This window comes from Oncorhynchus nerka, linkage group LG13 (assembly GCF_034236695.1).
Source record: "Oncorhynchus nerka isolate Pitt River linkage group LG13, Oner_Uvic_2.0, whole genome shotgun sequence".
In the NCBI taxonomy this organism is placed as follows: Eukaryota; Metazoa; Chordata; class Actinopteri; order Salmoniformes; family Salmonidae; genus Oncorhynchus; species Oncorhynchus nerka.
Genome location: NC_088408.1, coordinates 16947653 through 16973360, shown reverse-complemented (window position 1 = coordinate 16973360; position 25708 = coordinate 16947653). Strand labels below are relative to the sequence as shown.

General features: G+C 40.2%; 2 protein-coding genes across 5 annotated transcripts in view; one reads left to right on the top strand and one right to left on the bottom strand.

Moving 5' to 3' along the window:
* The window catches only part of LOC115119930 (4-galactosyl-N-acetylglucosaminide 3-alpha-L-fucosyltransferase 9-like), a 29158-nt gene extending 18545 nt beyond the window's left edge, over positions 1-10613 (bottom strand). Inside the window, exons 1-2 of one of the 3 annotated variants that reach the window (XR_003862059.2) lie at positions 10146-10613; positions 7219-7439 (exon numbers count right to left, since the gene is read on the bottom strand). The gene's annotated coding sequence lies outside the window, so the exon portion shown is untranslated. Of the gene's footprint in view, positions 1-7218; positions 7440-10145 lie in introns of those variants that run through there. The other 2 variants (XM_065026215.1, XM_065026217.1) reach the window with 2 other exon arrangements.
* On the top strand, positions 9952-24466 carry LOC115119928 (4-galactosyl-N-acetylglucosaminide 3-alpha-L-fucosyltransferase 9-like). Of its 2 annotated transcripts, none has more exons than XM_029648824.2 (2): positions 9952-10314; positions 19811-24466. In XM_029648824.2, exons 1-2 carry the CDS (start codon positions 10025-10027, stop codon positions 20916-20918), a joined length of 1398 nt encoding a protein of 465 aa, XP_029504684.1. In that variant the 5' UTR covers positions 9952-10024; the 3' UTR covers positions 20919-24466. The 2 variants fall into 2 exon arrangements, with proteins under 2 accessions (XP_029504684.1, XP_029504685.1); XM_029648825.2 differs by lacking the exon at positions 9952-10314 and adding an exon at positions 18250-19019.
* Positions 24467-25708: the final 1242 nt, after the last annotated feature.

The following is a 25708-nucleotide window of genomic DNA, read 5'->3' as shown; positions in this document are numbered from 1 at the left end:
TCAGTATAAAAGACACCTGTCCACAACCTCAATCAGTCACACGCCAAACTCCACTATGGCCAAGACCAAAGAGCTGTCAAAGGACACCAGAAACAAAATTGTAGACCTGCACCAGGCTGGGAAGACTGAATCTGCAATAGGTAAGCAGCTTGGTTTGAAGAAATCAACTGTGGGAGCAATTATTAGGAAATGGAAGGCATACAAGACCACTGATAATCTCCCTCGATCTGGGGCTCCACGCAAGATCTCACCCCGTGGGGTCAAAATGATCACAAGAACGGTGAGCAAAAATCCCAGAACCACACGGGGGGACCTAGTGAATGACCTGCAGAGAGCTGGGACCAAAGTAACAAAGCCTACCATCAGTAACACACTACGCCGCCAGGGACTCAAATCCTGCAGTGCCAGACGTGTCCCCCTGCTTAAGCCAGTACATGTCCAGGCATTTGGATGATCCAGAAGAAGATTGGGAGAATGTCATATGGTCAGATGAAACCAAAATATAACTTTTTGGTATAAACTCAACTTGTCGTGTTTGGAGGACAAAGAATGCTGAGTCGCATTCAAAGAACACCATACCGACTGTGAAGCATGGGGGTGGAAACATCATGCTTTGGGGCTGTTTTTCTGCAAAGGGACCAGGACGACTGATCCGTGTAAAGGAAAGAATGAATGGGGCCATGTATCGTGTAGATTTTGAGTGAAAACCTCCTTCCATCAGCAAGGGCATTGAAGATGAAACGTGGCTGGGTCTTTCAGCATGACAATGATCCCAAACACACCGCCCGGGCAACGAAGGAGTGGCTTCGTAAGAAGCATTTCAAGGTCCTGGAGTGGCCTAGCCAGTCTCCAGATCTCAAACCCATAGAAAATATTTGGAGGGAGTTGAAAGTCCGTGTTGCCCTGCAAAATCCCCAAAACAACACTGCTCTAGAGGAGATCTGCATGGAGGAATGGGCCAAAATACCAGCAACAGTGTGTGAAAACCTTCAAGACTTACAGGAAACATTTGACCTCTGTCATTGCCACTTTTGTTATTGACCAAATATTTATTTTCCACCATAATTTGCAAATAAATTCATTAAAAATCCTACAATATGATTTTATGGATTTTATTCTTCTCATTTTGTCTGTCATAGTTGTAGTGTACCTATGATGAAAATTACAGGCCTGTCTCGTCTTTTTAAGTGGGAGAACTTGCACAATTGGTGGCTGACTAAATACTTTTTTGCCCCACTGTACATGTATGTTTGAGGAATGTTAATTATGAGATGTTTGATGTTTTGAAAATGGTGCCCTACACTTTGACTGGCTGCTGTCATATCGCTCCCGTTAACGCGATTGCAGCCATAAAAAAGTTAATATACCCACCGTATCAGATTTCAAAAAGACTTTACAGCGAAAGCACAACATATGATTATGTTAGGTCAGAGCCACGTCACAAAAACACACAGCCATTTTTCCAGCCAAAGCGAGGAGTCACAAAAAACAGAAATATAGATCAAATTAATCACTACCCTTTGATAATCTTCATCAGATGACACACATAGGACATCATGTTACACAATACATGTATGTCTTGTTCGATAAAGTGCATATTTATATCCAAAAATCTCAGTTTACATTGCCGCGTTACGTTCAGTGATTTTGCAGAGAGCCACATCAATTTACAGAAATGCTCATAATAAAAATTGATCAGATACAACTGTTATACACAGAATTAAAGATATACTTCTCCTTGTTGCAACCACTGTGTCAGATTTCTTTTTTAAACATTACGAAAAAAAGCAAACCATGCAATAATCTGAGTAGGGCGCTCAGACAACAAATCCAGCCAAACAGACATCCGCCATGTTGGAGTCAACAGAAGTCAGAAATAGCATTATAAATATTCACTTACCTTTGATCTTCATCAGAATGCAATCCCACGATTCCCAGTTCCACAATCAATGTTTGATTTGTTAGATAAAGTTAATCTTTATGTCCAAATACCTCCTTTTGTGAGCACGTTTAGTACACAATCCAAACTCACGAGGCGCGGGCAAGTCCAGGCGAAAGTTCAGACGAAAAGTCATATTATGGTTCGTAGAAACATGTCAAACAAAGTATAGAACCAATCTTTAGGATGTTTTTATCATAAATATTAAATGTTTCAACCGGAGAATTCCTTTGTCTGTAGAATTGCAATGGCAGTCTTCCACTTGTCCCTTTCCTGTATCCGCACCAGATGGTAGGTGTTCCGTAGGGCCAACTTGGAGAACACGGTGGCCTCATGGAGCGGCTCGAAGGCCAGAGAGCTGAGTGGTAGAGGGTAGTGGTTCTTCACAGTGATGTCTTTGAGGCCCCAGTAGTCGATGCACAGGCGCAGGGTTTTGTCCTTCTCCACAAAGGAATACCCTGTGCCGGTGGGGGAGGCAGAAGGACGGATGAACCCTCAATGTAGGTCTCCATAGCCTTGGTCTCCGGACCCAACAGAGAGTAGAGTCGTCCACGGGGAGGAGTGGTGCCTGGGCAGGCTGCGCTGACTTCAGGCAATTAGCGTTGCAGAATGGGCTCCAGCCCATGATGGCACCAGCAGACCTGTCAATAAGGGGATTGTCAAATCAAATTGATTTATATAGCCCTTCTTACATCAGCTGATATCTTGTGTTGCTGGAGCCAAGAGAATCCCAATACCACGGGAACCTGAGGAGATAAGCAGGAATTGAATCGTCTCGCTGTGGTTCCCTGACACACGTAGGTTGATGGGGTTGGTATTGTGGGTGACCCGGCCTATAGAGCGCCCGTCCAGGGCTCTAACGTCCATGGGAATGGACAGGGGCTGAGTGGGGATGCCCAGCTCGGACACCGGGGTAGTGTACATTAAGCTCTCATCGGCCCCAGAGTCGATGAGTACTCGGAGAGATTTCGACTGGTTCCCGCACAGCAACATGGCATGAAAAGGGGTGCGAGTAAGGGGAGAGGAAAAGTTCTCCATATGGCCCACCAGAATACTCGCTCCTACCGATGAGCCTGGTCTTTTAGTGGACAGGTGGAGACGAAATGACCAGCAGTCCCGCAATACAGGCAACTCTTAGTGTGAAGCCTGTATAGGCGTTTTGCTGGGGACATCCTAGCTCTGTCTAGTTGCATCGGCTTGGGAAGAGGTGAATTGGCAGACCTTTGAGACTCTCGTGGGAACCCAGGTAGCATAAGGTTCTCTCAGCATCGAAGCCGTCGAGGACTTCTGGGTTGTCTCGGAGGCGAGGAGGAAGCCTTGGGCGGGCAATTGAAATCAAACCTCCTCTCCTTCCTTTGCTTCCGTATTCGCCGATTGATCTGAATTGTCAAGGCGATGAGCGAGTCGAGATCCGTCAGTAGTTCCTGGCCTGCGAGTTCGTCTTTCACTTCCTCTGATACTCCGTGCAGGAACATGTCAAACAGCGCTTCTGGGTTCCAGGCAGATGTGCCCTGGCACCACATGGTCATCAATTACTCTGCGCATGAGCAAGCTCCAAGAATTGTCTGGGATGACTCTAGAAGCCCCCCCATGGCAGCGCAATAAAACACCATGATCAAGGCCACTATGGAAAATGCTGTGATAGTATTTTGCATGCACACAGTATTTTGCATGCACACGCTATGTTTATCAATTCAACAATTTAAACCAGCTCTGCAAAAGTACTTGTGTAACCAAAGCAACAATAACACTTATGGCAGTATGGAATAACACTACATACGATAAACAATACGCAAAGCAGTATTGGCAACTTACATTAAAGAATAGTAATAGCCATACATTAAAACATATGGCTGAAATGTATCAAAGTAACAAAGTAATTAGTGGTTATTACCTATTATTACACAGCATGTAAAATCCCCAATAATCCCAGGCCCTGTCCCTGCAGGAGGCATTTTGCCTTTTGTTAGGACGTCATTGCAAATAAGAATTTGTTCTTAACCGACTTGCCTAGTTAAATAAAGGTTAAATAAAAAATTAAATAAAAGGACTGCCTTTTTTACACTAATCAAACATACATTGTTTCATAGATTTGCTTGTAACTATGAAGGGAGGGGATCCTCTTTTAGGGTCATAATGTGAGGGTGAGGTCAGTTTTGAAAGGTCAAGTGAAATGATTAAAAAAATACAGGCTCTATTTTACGCTACACCCGCAATAACATCTGCTAAACGTGTATGTGACCAATAAATTTGATTTGATTAAGTGTTTTTGGGTGATGGTACAACTACGGGAACTTCTATGTCCTCGGGTCAATTTTGGGGATTTTATAAAAAATAAAACAAGTACAAATATCTGTATGTTCAGTTCACACTGGAATCATCCCATACTTTTTTAAACACCTCTCTATCAAGTATTTTAGCTACTTTTCAGATACATTTTATACTTCAATTTCACTATTTTGCCCTGGTCCCTGACCCAGACTTTTAAGCTTCTATGTTTTTCTATGAGAAAACATTAATAATTACACATTATATAATGTTATATACTACAGAAAGAGTCAATTAAATAAAATCTATATCAATATTTGTGAGTAAGCCCTTTATAAAAAATACCTGTCCTTTGGGAATGGTGTCATTTCCACCACTGAGGACAAATTCCTCATTAATAAAGTTTTTTCAAGAGAATGTTAATTTAGTTACCATGGAAACATATTGTTACAGTGCAGTGGACAGTTGTTCCAGATGTGATGTCCAGAAGTTGAAGAAAAATCGAGGTAAATATTACTTGTGTAGAGAATATTTTTAATTGTCAGTCATTTCCAAACAGGCTATAATTTCTTTAATTTGTGGTAGAACTTTTGAATTTTTTGTTAGATTTGATGTATTTAGTGTAAACAATATGCTAGCTGTAATACTAACCAAAGCATGCTAAGCAGTCTGTCAATTTTCTCCAGAAACTCTAGAAGTGTCATTTCCATCAGTCATTTCCATCACAAACTTAAGTGTGGTGGAAATGACAGAAAGTGGTGGAAATGACACAAATCCATTATCTTATTCGTTTTTACTTTACTTTTGAATTTTTTTTGTTTTTTACTGTAGGCTTGTTTAATCATGTTTTAAATTAATTGAATCTAGAAAATGCTCCAAGGTTGCTCTAGTTGAAAACTAAGTAGTATTTGTCGTTATTTTTTGAAGATGCCACATAAAACAGCAGAGGTCACAGACAAATAGATACAAAATTTAAAAAATTATCCTATATGATACCAGGAACATGTGCAAAAAGACAGGGAGAGATACTGGAAGAAAAAAAGAGAAGGGAGAAGTGAAATCTATCTCTGAGCTTACAAAGCAAGAACAAAGAAACAAGAGAAGACAATGGAAATGTAACCAACGGAATAGAAGACAGACTTTAAAGAGAACAGTTGCAATGGAGACCTACCTATCAGGCAACACACCACCTCAGTCACCAGATGACTTGCAGCCAGAACATGAGACCTACCTATCAGGCAACACACCACCTCAGTCACCAGATGACTTGCAGCCAGAACATGAGACCTACCTATCAGGCAACACACCACCTCAGTCACCAGATGACTTGCAGCCAGAACATGAGACCTACCTATCAGGCAACACACCACCTCAGTCACCAGATGACTTGCAGCCAGAACATGAGACCTACCTATCAGGCAACACACCACCTCAGTCACCAGATGACTTGCAGCCAGAACATGAGACCTACCTATCAGGCAACACACCACCTCAGTCACCAGATGACTTGCAGCCAGAACATGAGGCCAACATACCTGCCCCTAACACTCCTTCCTCATTGTCTGCAACAGGAATGAGAAGTTGAATACTTGCTGGAAGGAAAAAGTTTGGAAGAGGTCGCTCAAAAGCATACAGAGATCTTAGTATGACAAATGTCAAACTTGATAAATGCTTTACGGAAAGCTGAGAAATACAAAAGAAGGTATGATCGACTGATGAACAAAATGGAGAGACAATATTCCCCAAAGATAAAGACAAAACAGCAAATGAAGGGAACTCCGAAGAACTTGAGAAGCATTTTATTGTTTCAAAATGCCATCATTGCAGAGTTAAAACAAAAGTATTTAAAAAATGTGCAGTGCCAAGGACAAACAAGTGGCTTCAAAAATGCACAGAGGTACCATCCTGAGAAATTATGACATTCAAATGTCCTACTGTGAATTCTGCAAAATGTGTCCTTTTTGGGTTGTCAAGCCAGCAGTCCAGGATAGGGACACGTGTGCAAAACCCACGCCAACCTTCAGTTCATGGCGGACAAACAAAAAGTGATCAGCTGCAGCAACATTGAGAAAGTTATTGAGTCTTGGCTGTGAGAACCTGAAGAAAGAGTGCATGTATAGAGTGCTCCCTTTGCCAAGAAAAAGAGCTTAAAACATCTGACTTTGATGCTGGTGAGCAGACATGGTGGTTTGAGTGGATAAACAAAGCTGAAGAGAGAGAGAAGAAAAACAAAGAGGGAAACATGGAAAGTTCACTGTACATTTGACAGTAGAATAAAAGGTATGTGGCACACTACAGATTCTATTGGAGGACTTCTCCTCCAACAGATTGAAAGAGAAGTTGGGGAAACACGTGTACAACATTCAACACCAATACTTCAAACTGAGAGAAATAAAAGAGAATCTGGGGAAAGAGGAGATCATTGTGCATATTGACTTTGCAGAGAACTACCTGTGTCAATACACCAGTGAAATCCAGGCAGTTCACTTTGGTGATTCTCACAAGCAGGTGACCCTCCACACCTGTGTTGGATATACCACAAATGATACAGTTTCACTTTGCTCACTGAGCTCTTCTATGCGACATGATCCCTCTGCTATCTGGGCCCATCTCTCAAAAACACTGGCCTACTTCCTTGAGCTCTGCCCATCGGCTACTGCAGTACACTTTGAGTGATGGCCCTTACAACCCAGTATAGGTCTAAAAATAATTTATACTATCTCTCCACCCTTCCCTTTGAAATGGGCCTCCAGAGAGTTACATGGAATTTCCTAGAAGCCGGACATGGAAAAGGCCCAGCTGATGGGGTAGGAGCAGCTGTGAAACGAAGAGCAGATAGAATTGTGGCACAAGGCAAGGACCTCCCAAATGGAAAAACTGTATTTGAGGAACTGTCAAAAGATCAGTCAGCTATCAAGCTCTTATACATCTCAGAGGAGGAGCTAGAGAGCATGAGGCCCTCCTACCGGATCACCTGGAGACAATCAGTGGGACAATGAAGATACACCAGGTAATAGTTGTGGGTTATTTTATGTCGAATTTCACATTTGTTATACAAACATATTATCACATTATCACTAGACTATGCTACACATATTCCGAATGTGCATAACGTTTAGAATTTCCTGTTTCCAGATCGTCACCGACAGTCCAGGGGAGATAACTTGGCAGCTACACAGTTGCTTCTGTTCCTTTCCACATCACTGCAGCTGTTTCAGCCCACAGACTGTGACTGGTTGAAAAAACAGAGGTAGACCAAGATAGAAAAAATTCAACTCATCTCAAAGCACCATCCAGCCCATTGAAGATCTAAGTGAAGCATTGATTGGAAAGTGATGTGTGGTTGAGTATGATCAGGACATTTACCCTGGTATTGTGCAAGACATTCACGCAGAGAGTGGTGCTTTTGTGAAAACCATGAGTCATGTTGGCCCCAACTGTTCTAAGCCTTAGATACACTTGGAAAATCACTATACAGTACATACAAAGCAGGGCATAAAATCATACATAAAATAAAACATTTGTAGCTCTCAATTAACTCTTCCTTCTATACATGTGCTAGAATTTCTATTTGTAGCATCTGTAACACATTGTTCTCAAGTGCTAGTTCCAGTGTTTTGGAATCTTACTTTGTCTTATATTAATTACATTTTTAACAATAGTTGTTGTTCAAAATGTTTGCAATAAAATATTGTTTTCATAAGTATATATATTTTTTTTTACATAGATGTCATTTCCACCACACCTTGTCATTTCCATCACAGCCCATATTTTGGAGGTAAATTAGTATATTTTGTACAAAATACATATTTATTTGTTTTAGATGTGGAAATCATATGGTTATCTTAATCTCACTAAAAGGTTGTGTGGAAATATCTTATTTTTAATGATAGATACATGTTTTCAGCTGTCACCAAGGCAAGTTTATACATCCAGGCGTCGTGTTGAATTGTTAATATTAGGAAAACCTTAAAAATCACTTAAAATAATATTCAATACAAGTTCATGTACAAATGTATAAGAAATCCGTTATAAATCAATTGTATGATATTTCCTTTTCAACTACAATGGATGTTTAATGACGAGATGGGACATTTGTCTATGGCTGTCTGGGGAAAAATGACAAAAATATAGAAATTCCTGAATAGTAGATGGCAGCCATTATCAGATATAGTTTCTAGACAAATCAAAGACAAGTACAATACTGGTAAAATGGTGTTTTAATTTCTGAAAGTTTGCACGGCCAAAGTTGCATAATCACCCTTTTACACATGTAAAATACATATTTTTATCTATTTCAGAAGAGATTGTCATCTACCTAAACCATATCACATTGCAGAACAGCAGGTTGGAACTGTATTAGTAAAAGGTCGAGAATCGAGGTTACTTATGAACTAATTAATACACCTCACCTATCATTGTAAAATGCCCATAAAATGGTGTTGTACTGAGACCAAAAGTGAACTATTGACAGACACAATCCTGAGATTTTTTACATTTATTATACATTTATTTAACTAGGCAAGTCAGTTAAGAACAACTTCTTATTTTCAATGACGGCCTAGAAACAGTGGGTTAACTGCCTTGTTCAGGAGCAGAAAGGGTGCGTATGGCGGGTGGGTGCGTATGGAGTGAAAGAGAGACATGATATTTGTCTTTCAGCTACAGGATGAAAGCAAATCGACAAATAAAAGTCTGGTCTGAAAGACTAGAGGTAACATGGTAAATCTGTGACACTCAAATTAGTATGGTATGTGTTACATTTGGTATGGTTAAAGGAGACAGATGGTTACTTAAGGCAAAAACGAAGGTAGGGTGTATGGTCGGGTTGGGTGGGTAGGTGTATAATTCTAATCTCAGAGTTTAAGATAATTAGCAACTTTAACTATTTATTCCATTCTAGCTACGTTGCAACTACTTAGTATGTTAGCTAACCATTCCCCTAACCTAACCCCAACCTCCAGCCTCGCTAACGTTAGCTAGAATGTAACATATCATACGTTTTGCATATCCATACCGTATAGTAGGTTTTGCAAATTCGTAACATAATACGAATTACAATTCGTAACACATCATATGAAATGGGTGATGGACATCCTTGTAACGATTGTCGTTGGTGGAAGAAGGTGAGGACCAAGGTGCAGCGTGGTACGTGTTCGGCATTTTATTAAATATAACTTAACACTAGATCGCAAAGTGCCAAAGTGCACAACCGAAACAGCTCCGTCAGGTGCACCACACACTAAACAGAAAATAACTACCCAGACAGACAGCTGTCCCTGATTGAGAACCATACCCGGCCAAAAACAAAGAAATACAAAAACATTGGAAAAAATAACATAGAACGCCCACCCTAGTCACACCCGGGCCTAACCAAAATAGAGAATAAAAAGCCTCTCTATGGCCAGGGCGCGACAATCCTCAAATTAATACATACTGTAACGACCTTGGGTTTATAAACGCGGAAATAGACTGCAGCACAGTCATTAGCGCGCCGGACCTCGGGCTCGAAGGTCGAGGGTTCGAGACCTGCTCCCTGTTGTTTCATTACAATACCATATGATGTCGAAAAGCACTAATCCAAGACGGCGGATTTAACACAGTTATGTTGAACACCTCAAGATAAAAATGTAATATTCATTGTCGGATGACAGGGGAACCTATTTCAAAACGAAACGTGACTATTGTACATATTTAATATTTTCACCACCGGAAATGGTAAAGGTCGAAACAGATCTGTTAAAATCAATAAATGTCCAACTGGGTATACTGGAACTAGTCAGGACGGATATAAAATAGTTGAAGGCAAGCATTGAGATGAGTGACGAAAAAACTGCGACATTAGAGAAAGACACAAACAAGCTAAAACGGACAGTCAATATGATTGAAACAGAAGTGAACGTAAAAAAGGAGAACGGCGTACGGAGAGAAGCCTTACTTGACATACACGCTAGATCAATGAGCGATAATCTGGTATTTACAGGTATCGAAGAGAAAGAAGAAGTTCCCGAATCTGTAGTTAGATCGTTCCTCTTTACAGCGCATCAGACCCCACGCGAAGCTATCAACAAAATCCAACTCGAAAGTGTACACTGCTTCCGGAAGAGGTATGAACGCCCAATCGTTGCCAAATGTGCTTTCTTTAAAGATAAAATAATGGTTAAAAGCCTGGGTAAAAGGCACGAAAATAGGCATGGATGACCAGTTCCCGAAGGAAATTGCAGAACGGCGTAAAGTTCTGTATCCAATTTTCAAGGAAAATAGATTGAAAGGGAAACGCGTAGTTCTCGTGGTCGATAAACTGTATATTGATAACCAGTTGTTCAGAGTCACAAAGACTACTCCATGGCTATTAAAAAAATGACAAAGTTCTCATAGAGGAGACAAATAATGAAACACACAATTCTAGCCCTGTTATGGATTGTAATAATACAACAACAAAAATATAGCTTTTCTATCTATCTTCAAATATAACTAATTGGAACACAAAAGCACTAATTCAACATGGTGGAGATAAACTCAGTAAACAGAAGGCCCAGTATGTGTGGATGGATGGTGTGATGTGTGTGTTTTTTTGGTGTTTGGGAAAGTGTAGCGTTGAGTGAGAAAGGAAATGGTTGCATGTTCCAGAACCAATGTATTTCTGTGAGCAGGGGTTGTTTGAGAGCTTTCAATATTGTGCAGATGACGGATATACATTTTTATAAAGAATTATACATTCATTCATTTATTGTCCTATCATGGTGGAACAGCGTTTTAAAATAAATTATACATCAAATGTATTTATTTATGGTCCTATATTGATGGAAAGGTCCACAACCCTATACCCTAACAGGGTGCATCTATAATTATTATTCATGCTTGCAATTGACAACTCTACCACAAAACAGGAAACAGTGGTGTCTTAGCTTATTTCACTTTCTCAACTCAGTCTCGCTCTTCTGGGAATAGACGAAACAGGAAACTTCACAATTACACAGGATCTTCAATTGTAACAGACACATACTTTTATGCATTCAATATTTCTCTAACCTACTGTTAAACACACGTACAAATGCTAAATGTTCTCTTCTATTATTCAACATTAACTCAATAAATAAATACTATTTACAAGTTTTCTCCGTCAAAGTCCATATCTGTATTATGGGTCTGCTGTGAGTGGCCTGTATGCAGCCAAATGCGGTCAGAGACCTTCTAGAGCAGCACCACCCCCTCAAGATTCTGAGCCTGCCTGGCAGGGTTGGTCCTGCAAAGCCAAAGCCCCCTGATGGGAGAACATAATATACAAGGAAATTCTTAAAGCTGCTATTTTTTAAATGTATTTTTATTTCACCTTTATTTAACCAGGTAGGCTAGTTGAGAACAAGTTCTCATTTGCAACTGCGACCTGGCCAAGATAAGGCATAGCAATTCGACACATACAACAACGCAGAGTTACACATGGAATAAATAAAACATACACTCAATAATACAGTAGAACAAAAGAAAACAAAAAGTCTATATACAGAGAGTGCAAATGAGGTAAGATAAGGGAGTCAAGGCAATAAAATAAGCCATGGTGGCGAAGTAATTACAATATGGCAATTAAACACTGGAATGGTAGATGTGCAGAAGATTAATGTGCAAGTAGAGATACTGGGGTGCAAAGGAACAAGATAAATAAATACATGAATAAATACAGTATGGGGATGAGGTAGGTAGATAGATGGGCTGTTTACAGATGGGCTATGTACAGGTGCAGTCATCTGTGAGCTGCTCTGACAGCTGGTGCTTAAAGCTAGTGAGGGAGATATGAGTCTCCAGCTTCAGAGATTTTTGCAGTTCGTTCCAGTTATTGGCAGCAGAGAACTGGAAGGAAAGACGACCAAAGGAGGAATTGGCTTTGGGGGTGACCAGTGAGATATACCTGCTGGAGCACGAGCTATGAGTGGGTGCTGCTATGGTGACCAGTGAGCTGAGATAAGGCGGGGCTTTACGTAGCAGAGACTTGTAGATAACCTGTAGCCAGTGGGTTTGGCGATGAGTATGAAGCGAGGGCTAAACAACGAGAGCGCACAGGTCGCAATGGTGGGTAGTGTAGGGGGCTTTGGTGACAAAACGGATGGCACTGTAATAGACTGCATCCAGTTTGTTGAGTAGAGTGTTGGAGGCTATTTTATAGAACACATCACCAAAGTCGAGGATCGGTAGGATGGTCAGTTTTACGAGGGTATGTTTGGCAGCATGAGGAAGGATGTTTAGTTGCGATATAGGAAGCCGATTCTAGATTACATTTTTGGATTGGAGATGCTTAATGTGAAGTCTGGAAGGAGAGTTTACAGTTTAACCAGGCACCTAGGTATTTGTAGTTGTCCATGTGTTCTAAGTCAGAGCCGTCCAGAGTAGTGATGCTGGACAGGCGAGCAGGTGCGGGCAGTGATCGGTTGAATAGCATGCATTTAGTTTTACTTGCGTTTAAGAGCAGTTGGAGGCCACGGAAGGAGAGTTCTATGGCATTGAAGCTAATCTGGAGGTTAGATAACACAGTGTCCAAAGAGGGGCCAGAAGTATACAGAATGGTATCGTATGCGTAGAGGTGTATCAGAGAATCACCAGCAGCAAGAGCAACATCATTGATGTATACAGAGAAGAGAGTCGGCCCGAGGGTTGAACCCTGTGGCACCGCCATAAAGACTGCCAGAGGTCCGGACAACAGGCCCTCCGATTTGACACACTGAACTCTATCAGAGAAGTACTTGGTAAACCAGGCGACGCAATAATTTGAGAAACCAAGGCTGTCGAGTCTGCCAATAAGAATGTGGTGATTGACAGAGTCGAAAGCCTTGGCCAGGTCAATGAATACGGCTGCACAGTAATGTCTCTTATTGATGGCGGTTATGATGTCGTTTAGGACCTTGAGCGTGGCTGAGGTGCACCCATGACCAGTGGAGAAGGTGGGATTCGAAATGGTCGGTAATCTGTTTGTTAACTTGGCTTTCGAAGACCTTAGAAAGACAGGGTAGGATAGATATAGGTCTGTAGCAGTTTGGGTCTAGAGTGTCCCCCCCTTTGAAGAGGGGGATGACCGCGGCAGCTTTCCAATCTTTGGGAATCACAGACGATACGAGAGGTTGAACATTCTAGTAATAGGGGTTGCAACAATTTGGCAGACAATTTTTGAAAGAGAGGGTCCAGATTGTCTAGCCCGGCTGATTTGTAGGGGTCCAGGTTTTGCAGCTCTTTCAGAACATCAGCTATCTGGATTTGGGTGAAGGAGAAATGGTGGGGGCTTTGGCGGGTTGCTGTGGAGGGTGCCGGGCGGTTGACCGGGGTAGGGGTAGCCAGGTGGAAAGCATGGCCAATGCTTCTTGAAATTCTCAATTATAGTGGATTTATCGGTGGTGACAGTGTTTCCTAGCCTCAGAGAAGTGGGCAGCTGGGAGGAGGTGCTCTTATTCTCAAAATCAAATCAAATTAAATTTTATTCGTCACATACACATGGTTTGCAGATGTTAATGCGAGTGTAGCGAAATGCTCATGCTTTTAGTTCCGACAATGCATTAATAACCAACGAGTAATCTAAACTAACAATTTCACAACAGCTACCTTATACACACACAAGTGTAAAGGGATGAAGAATATGTACGTAAAAATATATGAATGAGTGATGGTACAGAACTGCATAGGCAAGATGCAGTAGATGGTATCGAGTACAGTATATACATATGAGATGAGTAATGTAGGGTATGTAAACATATAAAAGTGGCATAGTTTAAAGTGGCTAGTGATACATGATACATCTCCATGGACTTTACAGTGTCCCAGAACCTTTTTGAGTTAGTACTACAGGATGCAAATTTCTGTTTGAAAAAGATAGCCTTAGCTTTCCTAACTGCCTGTGTATATTTGTTACTAACTTCCCTGAAAAGTTGCATATCACGGGGGATATTAGATGCTAATGCAGAACGCCACAGGATGTTTTTGTGCTGGTCAAGGGCAGACAGGTCTGGAGTGAACCAAGGACTATATCTATTCCTAGTTCTACATGTTTTGAATGGGGCATGCTTATTTAAGATGGTGAGGAAGGCACTTTTAATGAATAGCCAAGATACCCCGGCCAGGTCGATTAGAAAGGCCTGCTCACAGAAGTGTATTAGGGAGCGTTTGACAGTAATGAGGGGTGGTCGTTTGGTCGCAGACCCATTCCGGATGCAGGCAATGAGGCAGTGATCGCTGAGATCTTGATTGAAAACAGCAGAGGTGTATTTGGAGAGCGAGTTAGTTAGGATGACATCTATGATCTACGGATTTGGAGTTGTACCTGGTAGGTTCATTGATATTTTGTGTGAGATTGAGGGCATCACGCTTAGATTGCAGGATGGCCGGGGTGTTAAGCATGTCCCAGTTTAGGTCACCTAGTAGCACGAGCTCAGAAGATAGATGGGGGGCAATCAATTCACATATGGTATCGAGGGCACAGCTGGGGGCAGAGGGAGGTCTATAGCAAGCGGCAACAGTGAGAGACTTGTTTCTGGAAAGGTTCATTTTTAGAAGTAGAAGCTCGAAATGTTTGGATACAGACTTGGATAGTAATACAGAACTCTGCAAGCTAGCTTTGCAGTAGATTGCAACACCGCCCCCTTTTGGCAGTTCTATCTTGGCGGAAAATTTTATAGTTAGCGATGGAGATTTCAGGGTTTTTGGTGGTTTTCCTAAGCCAGGATTCAGACATGGCTAAGACATCCGGGTTGGCAGAGTGTGCTAAAGCAGTGAGTAAAACAAACATAGGAGTAGGCTTCTAATGTTAACATGCATGAAACCAAAGCATTACGGTTAAAGAAGTCATCAAATGAGAGCACCTGGGGAGTGGGAGTGGAGCTAGGCACTGCAGGACCTGGAATAACCTCTACATCACCAGAAGAACAGAGGAGAAGTAGGATAAGGGTACGGCTAAATGCTATATGAACTGGCCGTCTAGCATATTTGGAACAGAGAGTAAAGGGAGCATGTTTCTGGGCACGATAGCATAGATTCAAGGCATAGTGTACAGACAAAGGTAAGGTAGGATGTGAGTTCATTGGAGGTAAACCTAGGCATTGAGTAATGATGAAAGAGATATAGTCTCTAGAGACGTTTAAACCAGGTGATGTCATCGCATATGTAGGAGGTGGAACAACATGGTTGGTTAATGCATATTGAGCAGGGCTAGAGGCTCTAAAGTGAAATAAGACAGTAATCACTAACCAAGACAGTAATGGACAAGGCATATTGATATTACAGAGAGGCATGCGTAGCCATGTGAACATATGGGTCCAGTGAGTGGTTGGGCTGACTGGGGACACGGCGATTCAGACAGTTAGCAGGCCGATGCTAACAAGCTAACAGTTAGTAGGCCGGGGCTGGGAAGCTAGCAGTTGGCAGACCAGGTTAGCAAGCAAGCAGTTAGCAGGGGCTAGCAGTTAGCAGACCGAGGCAGGCAAGCTAGCAGTTAGCAGACCGGGGATAGGAAGTTAGCCTTTGGGGGACGACGTGGGGGTAAGTCTGTTTTTGCCTCTTCGTGTGGTGACGTCGATAGACCAGTTGTGGAATTAGTAGGGTTCCAGGTAGCTCTAGATAGCTAGCAGGCCTAGCAGGTTAGCGGAATGGGCCTTCAGCGGGCGTTGCGCCTGAGGGGCCTGTTGGAATCCTCGGGCAGATTGTGTCGGTATTCCAGTCGTAGAGGATCGGCGGGGGTCCGTGCCCCGTACCGCCAGTAGAAAGGATCCGGATATTGTAGCCCAGGAATGGGCTTTGGTGGTAGCCCAGGAGCCCTAGCCAGGCTAGCTTCAGGCTAATTGGTGCTTGCTCCGGGATGGAAACGCTAGCCAGGAGTGGTCACCCGGGATTGCGGTTAGCTAGTAGCGAAGATCCAGATGAAAATGTTCAGAGTTTGCTGTAGGAATCCGGGGATATGGAGAGAAATAGGTCCGTTATGCTCTGGTTTGAGTCACGTTGTTCGAACTGGCGTGAGCTTTCCGAGCTAAAGGTTAGCTGATGACCGCTAGCTATGGTTTGCTAACTGATCGCTGGTAGGTAGTTAGCTGGCTAGCTTCAGTTGAGGGATTCCAGATCCGAAGTAAATAGAAATACTTTAGAAAAAAGCAGATCCACGCCACATTGGGTGAGACGGGTTGCAGGAGAGTATTTTTAAGTTGAGGTTTAGGAAAATATTTTACAAAGATATGCGAAGAAAAAGATGTTTAAAGATATATACAAGGGACATGACAGGACAAAGGCAAAGATGTCTGACTGCTACGCCATCTTTGATTGGATGAGAACCTTGATGACCTTGTACCTAGCCTCCACTCAGGCAGTGGCAGTGCTGGCAACACTAGCTGCAGTAACCCATGGGGAGGGGGTCACACACGGACATTCAGAGAAGGATGGGTCCCGGTCTCTCCGCGGCTATGGGATCCGGGGGGTCGGGGGTGGTCTGCCGGGCATTGGGATGACAACCCAACTGAGGATGAGGAGGGCTTTTAGCGGGTGGAATAGGGGGGACCAATTGGAGGTTTACTTAGTAGCATTGCAAATATCATGCTACAGCTATATAGACACTCAATCATCATGTTACTTTTTAATGGTACGTTTACAAACATATATTCTGATAAATAGAATTGAAACCTGTGTCTCATTCTGGTAAGTAGTGAAATAAGTATAGCCAGTTATAATTGTATTGGCTTAGCAGATAATAAGAAAAGACCACCAGTATTTACCTGGCTAAAAGAGAATTAATATAATATCTATTGTTTACAGGAAACTCATTCAACAATTTAGTTGCTTAGTTACTTAGATATAATTTCCACCACACCTTGTCATTTCCATCACATCCCATATTTTTGAGGTAAATGAGTATGTTATGTATAATTGACATACATTTATTTGTTTTAGATATGGAAATCATATGGTTGTTATCATAATCTCACAAAAAGGTTGTGTGGAAATATCTTATTTTTCAGCTGTCACCAAGGCAAGTTTATACATCCAGGCGTCGTGTTGAATTATTAATATTAGGAAAACCTTAAAAATCACTTGAAATAATATTCAATACAAGTTCATGTACAAATGTATAAGAAATCCGTTATAAATCAATTGTATGATATTTAATTTTCAACTAAAATGGATGTTTAATGACGTGATGGGAATGACAGGGGCGGCAGGTAGCCTAGTGGTTAGAGTGTTGGAAGATCGAATCCCAGAGCTGACAACGTAAAAATCTGTCGTTCTGCCCCTGAACAAGGCAGTTATAACCCACTGTTCCTAGGCCGTCATTGAAAATAAGAATTTGTTCTTAACTGACTTGCCTAGATAAATAAAGGTAAAATAATAAACTTAATAATCTACTATTCACAGGGATATATCAAAACCTATCTACTATTCATAGAATGCATGTCTCCACAAACAATAGTGGGACAGATACGGCCACACAGTGAGCCACAGATAACTACAGACACCTGTGGTTAACTAAAGTAGTCAAAAGGGCCACTAGATGTCATACTATCAAATAGAAATAGAAATGCTAGATAGAACAGAACATATTATAGATGTATTTCTACTAGAACAAAACACATGTACAGATAAAACAAAAGTGGAGTTAGTATATGGAACCCATACTCTCAGAAACAGAGCACTACAGCCGAAAGCTGCACAAAAAAGAAAGAAAAGGAAAACATATATATATATATATATGTGTTTATTATTATTATTATTATTATTATTATTTACCTTTATTTGATCAGGGAGTCAAACTGAGAACAAGGTATATTTTACAGATGAGCCCTGAATTACATAAATGACAGAAAATACACACATCAAAATATAAATGCAAAATGCAAGCAGAAAGAAAAACACGGTCATAAAAAAACAAACACATTCATGGCAATAAGGTCCTCATTCAGCTTTCTGAATTACAGTAGTGGGGCCAGAACGTTACATTTGAGAACATTTTGAAGATTGTTCCACAAATACAGTGCAAGAACTAAATTCTGATTTACCAAAATCATTTCCAAAGTTAGCCATCCCCGAGACCGGGTGTGGTAACTTGTGTGTCTAAAGTTTAGTAATGATGTTAGGTAGAGTGGGAATTTTTGTAAAAATGCTTTATAAATGAAAACATAGCAATGTATCAACCTACAGTACGTGACATCAGAGGGCCATCCAACTTTCTGGTAGATAATGCAATGATGAATACCAAAACTGTCGCCCATAATAAAGCGCAGTGCGCTATGATAGATAGCTATTTAGAACCAGGATCTTTCTAAAAACAAATAGATACAGGTAAAGGTTCTCGTAACCTGTCCGGGTAGTATCAGGACACACCAGTGGCGTCATGGATACAGGACACACTAATACCTGGGAGGGGTGCTATGTTTGAAGCTAAGATGCTGACAACAGGAATTTAAAACATTACCCTCACATCAAAATCCCAATTAAGTCATAATCGCTGTAGGGTTAATTAAGTATGGATTCAGAATAATTCTCTCTGGCGGAGTTTACGGGCGTTTTTCTCCATTTCTGCCCTTGCTGCTCATTGGCTGTGGCTAAGGAGGAAGTACCACAATCTGCTTTGCCACTCCTGAAATATTCCACTGAAGCGTATTGAGGATGTTTTCTGCCGCTGTCGGATGTCTCACTGTTTCACGTTTATATACTTGAACAGATGAGTATGTGACTGAGAAACGAATCACGCAGTTCAACATTTCTGACTGGGTGTGTGTAGGAATTACAAAACCGATCACAGAGCAGATCACCGAACATCTCTGAACAAGCTGTAACAAGAATAACCTGTTGTCTGGTGAGTCTTGATCTTTTTCTCTTTAACTATAGACCTCACGAAACTACAGACTTAATTCATCTAAGAATATGGTACGCTAAGTGAACATAGTTTTTCAGTTTTATAGATCTGCTTGTAAATATGAAGGGAGAGGATCCTTAGGGCCATTTTGAAAGGTCAAGTGAAATAATCAAAACACATACTTTATTTACTGTATTGGCAAATCCTTAGGCCAAGTCTGATAGGAGTGTTTTTACACATGAAAGATACATTTGAAACCACAAAGCGGAAGAGCAGGTTGGAACTGTATTCGTAAAGGGTAAAGATGTGAAATTACTTGTTTAAAATACACCTCACCAACCATTGTAAAATGTCCATAAAAGTGTGTTGTACTGAGACTAAAAGTGAACCATTGACAGACACAGACCTGAGGTGGGTGTGTATGGCATGAACGAGAGAGACGTGATAGTTGTCTTTCAGCTACAGGGTAAAAGTAAATGAACAAATAAAAGTCTATTTTATAGATAAAAGCAGACTTGTCCCTCTTGAATAAGTTAACTGACATGTCTTATCATGTTGCTTGGCCCTGTATCGTCCACTTCCCCTTTGTTGTAACAGGATTTGGTTTACAGTTCTGGGCTGACATATACTTTGTGCAGTTGTTGCATTTGCTATTTTCTCATACTTTCTTCCTGTACACACAACAAGCTGTTAAGAAGTCAAACAGACTGTTAAGAGGTAAAAACAACCTCTTGTGTACAGGAAGATTCAATTGACTTAAAATCATTCAAAAAGTTCTCTTTTTTTCGCAGAATGCCCAAAATGGTTTCTGGAGTTGTACAGATTGTCCTGTTCTCAATCCTTGGTATAGGAGGATTTCTGACGCTGTTTGTAATGTACTATCAATCAGCTCCATCTCAGATCTGCCCTCCCCAGCCTGCTTTGCCACGTCATTACTCAAAGCCATCTGAGAACAGCTCCTTGTCTAAGAAGCAGCCAGACAAGCCCATCATGCTGTTGTGGTTCTGGCCTGAAAACCGCAGGTTTGATTTTAGAGATTGCACCACTTTCTTCAACATTGATGGCTGCCAACTGACAGATGACCGGTCTCTGTACAACAAGGCAGACGGGGTGCTCATCTTTCACAAATCCATCAAACATGATTTATCCAACTTGCCTCCATCACCTCGACCACCATTCCAGAAGTGGATCTGGTATCATGTGGAATCACCTACAAACACAATTAGGATACCTGGTCTAGAGAACCTTTTCAACTTGACCTTGAGTTATAGGGAAGATGCAGACATCCCTGTACGTTGGCGCTTAACTGCAAGGAAAGGTCAGGGTGAGGACTTTGTGCTGCCCAAGAAGGATAAATTAGTTTGCTGGATTGTGAGTAACAATAACCCTGCAACTGGAACAGCAGTAAGGGATAACTATTACAGAGAACTTGTCAAACATATTAAGGTGGATGTCTATGGAAAAGCCTTTGCAAGATTCTTGAGATATGAGGACTACTTCTCAACACTCTCCAGCTGTAAGTTCTACCTCTCCTTTGAGAACTCAGTCCACAGAGACTACATCACTGAGAAGCTTAACGGACCACTTGCAGCAGGAACAGTGCCAGTAGTATTGGGCCCACCGAGACAGAACTATGAGGACTTTGTCCCGGGAGATTCCTTCATCCATGTTAATGACTTTCCCAATGCAAAAGCCCTGGCTGAATTCCTCCTGAAGTTGGACAAGGATGATGAGGCATATCTGCGCTACTTTCAGTGGCGTAGAAACTTATTTGCTCAGCAACATCTAATTCAACTGAGTCAAGAGTTCATCCAATCTATTTGTTATGCCTGTGACCATGTAGGCAAACATAAGGAGTACAGGGTTGTTCCTGATCTTTACAAATGGTACTTGGTTTAATTAGCCTCTTCTGATTAGCTATTACCATAACTGGTGTACCCCCCCCCCCCCCTGCCTGTTTCTGTTCATTAGTCTTTTTTTTAGTAAAGTGAAACAAAGCTATGTCTATTTGTTGCTTTTCATTAAATCGTATGGCTGTTACTTAGGCTTTGGTCTAAAATACATTCGTTTAGAAGGGCAGATTTTAAGGCTTCTATGTTGTATTATAGACTAACGAATTTATGAAAATAAACCGTTCCTACGGAAATATTCGGACCTGGAAAAAGGCGACATTTTTTCGTTTCAATTAAAAAAATATACTCACATGACAATAGAAATTGTGATTTTATAGACACAAATTATGAAAGCGACGGAGTCCATCGATTACTGCGCTCTCACCATCATCAATATCATTATTTACATTTTTGAAATTCACCAAATATATATATTTTTATAAATACACAAATAAAAACATTGCGGTATGTGTAAAGAGACAGTAAAATATTATATTTCTCAGAAGTTATATGTGTGTCAAATCATTCCTGCACCAACATTGTTAGAGATGGGTGTGATTGGTACGTCTCTTCCTCTTCAAATGCATTATGTGTGTAGGTTTGAGTGAGAGGCAAGAGAGAAAATAGAGAAGGGATGTGTCTGATGAATCAGGAATCAAGGGCTTTGCACCAAATATCAACATTTAAAGGAGTTTATATTCTGCTTGTATAGTTGCATCTGTGCCACGGACTTAGTCTGGCTTTAAATGTCTTCAAATTAACAATTGATATGTTGGATTCAAGACTACATCTCAACGAAAAATGAAAGACTAGGGATAAATCAAATAAACTTCATTTCAAGTTTGATTTGATTTAGTTATATTATTTATCTTGATTTACTTCTTCAATTGTTTATATTTGGTTGCATTGACAACCAATCACAATTCAATATAATTTTTGAAATACATAAATAGCCTATTAACGTCTCCAATTTAACCCAAAATGTTAAAGAATGGGATTAAGCCAGATGGAACTATCCAAGCGGTAGATACAGTACATTTCCTTTTAAATGTTGATTTTTGTTTACGTTGTCAAGTAAACAAAATTCTATATTACTTTTGTAATCTAGTAAATAGCCTAAAGTTAAAGCTGTCTTACAAACTAATCTAACATTCAACCTTACAGTGAGGAAGACATCCATGGCCACATTGAGGTTTCCCGGAACTATACATTATAGAGTAATAACGCATACATCTGTTTTATAAATCAACACATTATCTGGCATTGTTTTTCCATTTAAACGTTTAAATGGTTGAAAGCACAGTGATAGACATTTAGATGAAAACTAAACCAAAAAATCTGACATTGTTTTTCCATTGGTATTTGGTTGTGCTATTAATTACACATTAGACATTTAACTAACTTTTGGCTTTTTGAGTAAGTGAATAAATCTTATAATCTCATCGATCAACATCACTCTCAACCATATCCAGGTGGAAATGACGTGGTGTGCCCAGTGAGTAGAACCTGAAAGCATTGTGGATTTGTTTCCTAATCATGCTCTTCATAGTTCAGTGAAAATGCCAATGTTTACAAATAACTTTCCTGACCTCATTCGACATGTAAGCAAATAGTTCCTGGTTTATATTATATTGTACGCTAATTAGCAATGAGTTCTCCATATGGAAAATTGACTGTATATCGATATTAGTACAAAATAAATTGATAGACCTAAAATGAGGCCGTATATCGTTATATAAAATGTGCGACTGCGTGAATGTTCCCTTTTCTGATCACTTCCATGTCTCCTTAAAGTCGAGACAGCTGCTTGTTGATTGTCCACCATCTCTCTATGTGTAGTGTACAATATGCAGCTTCAGCATATGGCGCGTGGAGAGAGGAATTATTATTTATTTTATTTTGTATTTTATTAGGATTCCCATTGGCTGTTGGAAAAGCATCAGCTACTCTTCCTGGGGTCCACACAAAACATGAAATATGACAGAACTTTAATAGACAAGGTCAGCTCAAGGACAGAACTACATACATTTAAAAACGGAACTCATAGTCTACACATTGTTTTACCATCAATACATACAGTGCATTGTGAAAGTATTTATTCTCCTTGACTTGTCCCACAGCTGAAGTAAACAGTGTGAAACTGGTCATGTGATCTCCACACCTGGCCAAGAATGTGTTCTTGCCTGGAGCTGCAAAACTGGTCATACAAGTAGCTGTCAAGATCAGGTTTCTAGATCCCAGGCCAACACACTGACAAGGTTCTTTATCTCAAGATTCTTGGGGGGTTTCATACAAGGATACTTTATGGAGACATACAGGAATGAAATGGGCATGAAAGGTGGTGGAATGGTAGTGGTTTTGAAACAGCAGAAACAGGTAATGAATACACTGTACATACGATAGCACAAGAGCAGTAATACCATTAAGATACAAGTGTATAAATGTACATGAGACCTGTGCATATAACAACACAGGTACAAACAGAAGCAGTATACAATATGAATATGCAATAGTTTCATTCCAAAACACTGTAAATCAATTTTCAGAAATGATGGTGAATCTGCTTGTATTGTTCAAAGAAATTATGAAAGCGATTGGTGTGGGGTTGTTCAATGACATGGGGTTGTTCAATGACAGACATGTATTTGTTTAAAATCTACTTGATGGTTTCATTTCAGAGAGACAAATAATCATGTTACTTTTGTTGCAAAATGTTATATATGGTTGATTTAGAAATACGGGTCCTTTTGGATGTTAATTGTTTGTGAAAATGAAACTTCTTTAAACTGCTTTATATCTATCTGAATATTTTCTCCACTCTGTCTGGAATCAAGGTCTAATAGTGTCTGAGACCATTCTATTTAAGAATATACTTTTCTTTAGGGGGAAATGTCATTACCACCACATCCTAAAATGTGTTATTTTAGTTGAAAAGACTATTACAGAAATTGTGATGTAGGCATTTTATATAACATGATTCATTTTTTTTTCAGTATGTTTTTTTACTATTTGGAAGTTTTCTTAATAACATGTATTCTTCATTGTCATGTCTAAATGTCCATATATGCCTTGATGCTACTCAGAAACATGTATTTACCACATCAAATACGACATTTTTTACATTATTTTAGGAATTATCTTAAGAACATGAATATAAGGTTCACATATGGGAAAAATCATCAATATCAATTTTAATTGTACACCTTTTCCCTCAAAAATATGTACCGTAATGATAATGACTTAGCGTTAGCGTAATGACTGTCACGACTTCTGCCGAAGCCGATGCCTCTCCTTGTTTGGGCGGTGCTCGGCGGTCGACGTCACCGGTCTTCTAGCCATCATTGATCCATTTTTCATGTTCCATTGGTTTTGTTTTGTCTTCCTACACACCTGTTTTCAATCCCATTCATTACCTGCTGTGTATTTAACCCTCTGTTTCCTCTCATGTCCTTGTGAGAGATTGTTTGTTGTTCAGTATCCGTGTTGTTTGTATTGGTGCGCATGGTTTTGGAGTTATGTTTGTTTTCAAGTTATTAAACAACTCCATCCCACTCAGTTTGATTCTCCTACGCCTGACTTCCCTGCCACCTATACACACGACTCTGACAATGACAGAGTGTGCTGGAAATGACATATCATATTTTTAAAAATGATAAAAAATACAATTACATATTTTAATGTCACAATTGTACATGTTTTATTGATTATATAGAACAAACCATTAATAACCTCAAAAAACAAAGGCTACATGCATCAAGAACTTAAAGCATCTTTAAGAAGAATTTTGGGCTTTAATGCATTAGGCAGAAATACATGGCTGGAACCACTGATTGACAAACAAGTCTTTGTTCACTGGCTGCAGTCTATTGATTCAGACTCATGAGACAGGTATGTGCTCACTCAAGATTTTGCCCTTAATGCTCTCTATTGCTTAACGAGAGAGCAAATGTCCTCCTAGACTGCGCCATCAAGCATCATATGCCGTTTGGTCAATGGATGGGGGAGCCCTATCTGGTAATAGACCAAGTCCGTATTGTGGCAAGAACAGCTCAAATAAGCAAAGAGAAACGATAGTCCATCAATACTTTAACACATGAATTTCAGTCAATACGGAAAATGTCAAGAACTTTCTTCAAATTTCAAGGTTTCTTCAAGTGCAGTTGCAAAAACCATCAAGTGCTATGATGAAACTGGCTCTCATGAGGACCGCTACAGGAATGGAAGACCCAGAGTTACCTCTGCTGCAGAGAATAAGTTCATTATAGTTACCAGCCTCGGAAATTGCAGCCCAAATAAATGCTTTACAAAGTTTAACACTTTTTTGGTTACTACATGATTCCATATATGTTATTTCATAGTATTGATGTCTTCACTATTATTCCACAATGTAGAAAATAGTTAAAGAAATAAAGAAAAACCCTTGAATGAGTAGGTGTTTTAAAACCTTTGACCTGTGTAATTAAAACATAATTTATAAAATCAACCATAATTTATGAAATTATAGCCTATTTGGTAATGACGTACAATAAAAAATATTATCTTCTCAAGTCATATTTACCTTTTATTTTTCAATAATTTCCCAGCATAAAAATGTTAATCTCCCTCCATGACATCCATGTGCTCCACTGTCACTATTCATATCCATGGTAACCAAGTACACAACTTTGTTTAAAAAATGTCATGTAATTTGCTTGTCGTGGTGGTAATGACACAATACTTAGAGATGACTGTATTTTGTGTACAAAAAGTAACATGGCTTATGCCCATCTAATATGTATATAGTTTCCATTTATGTGA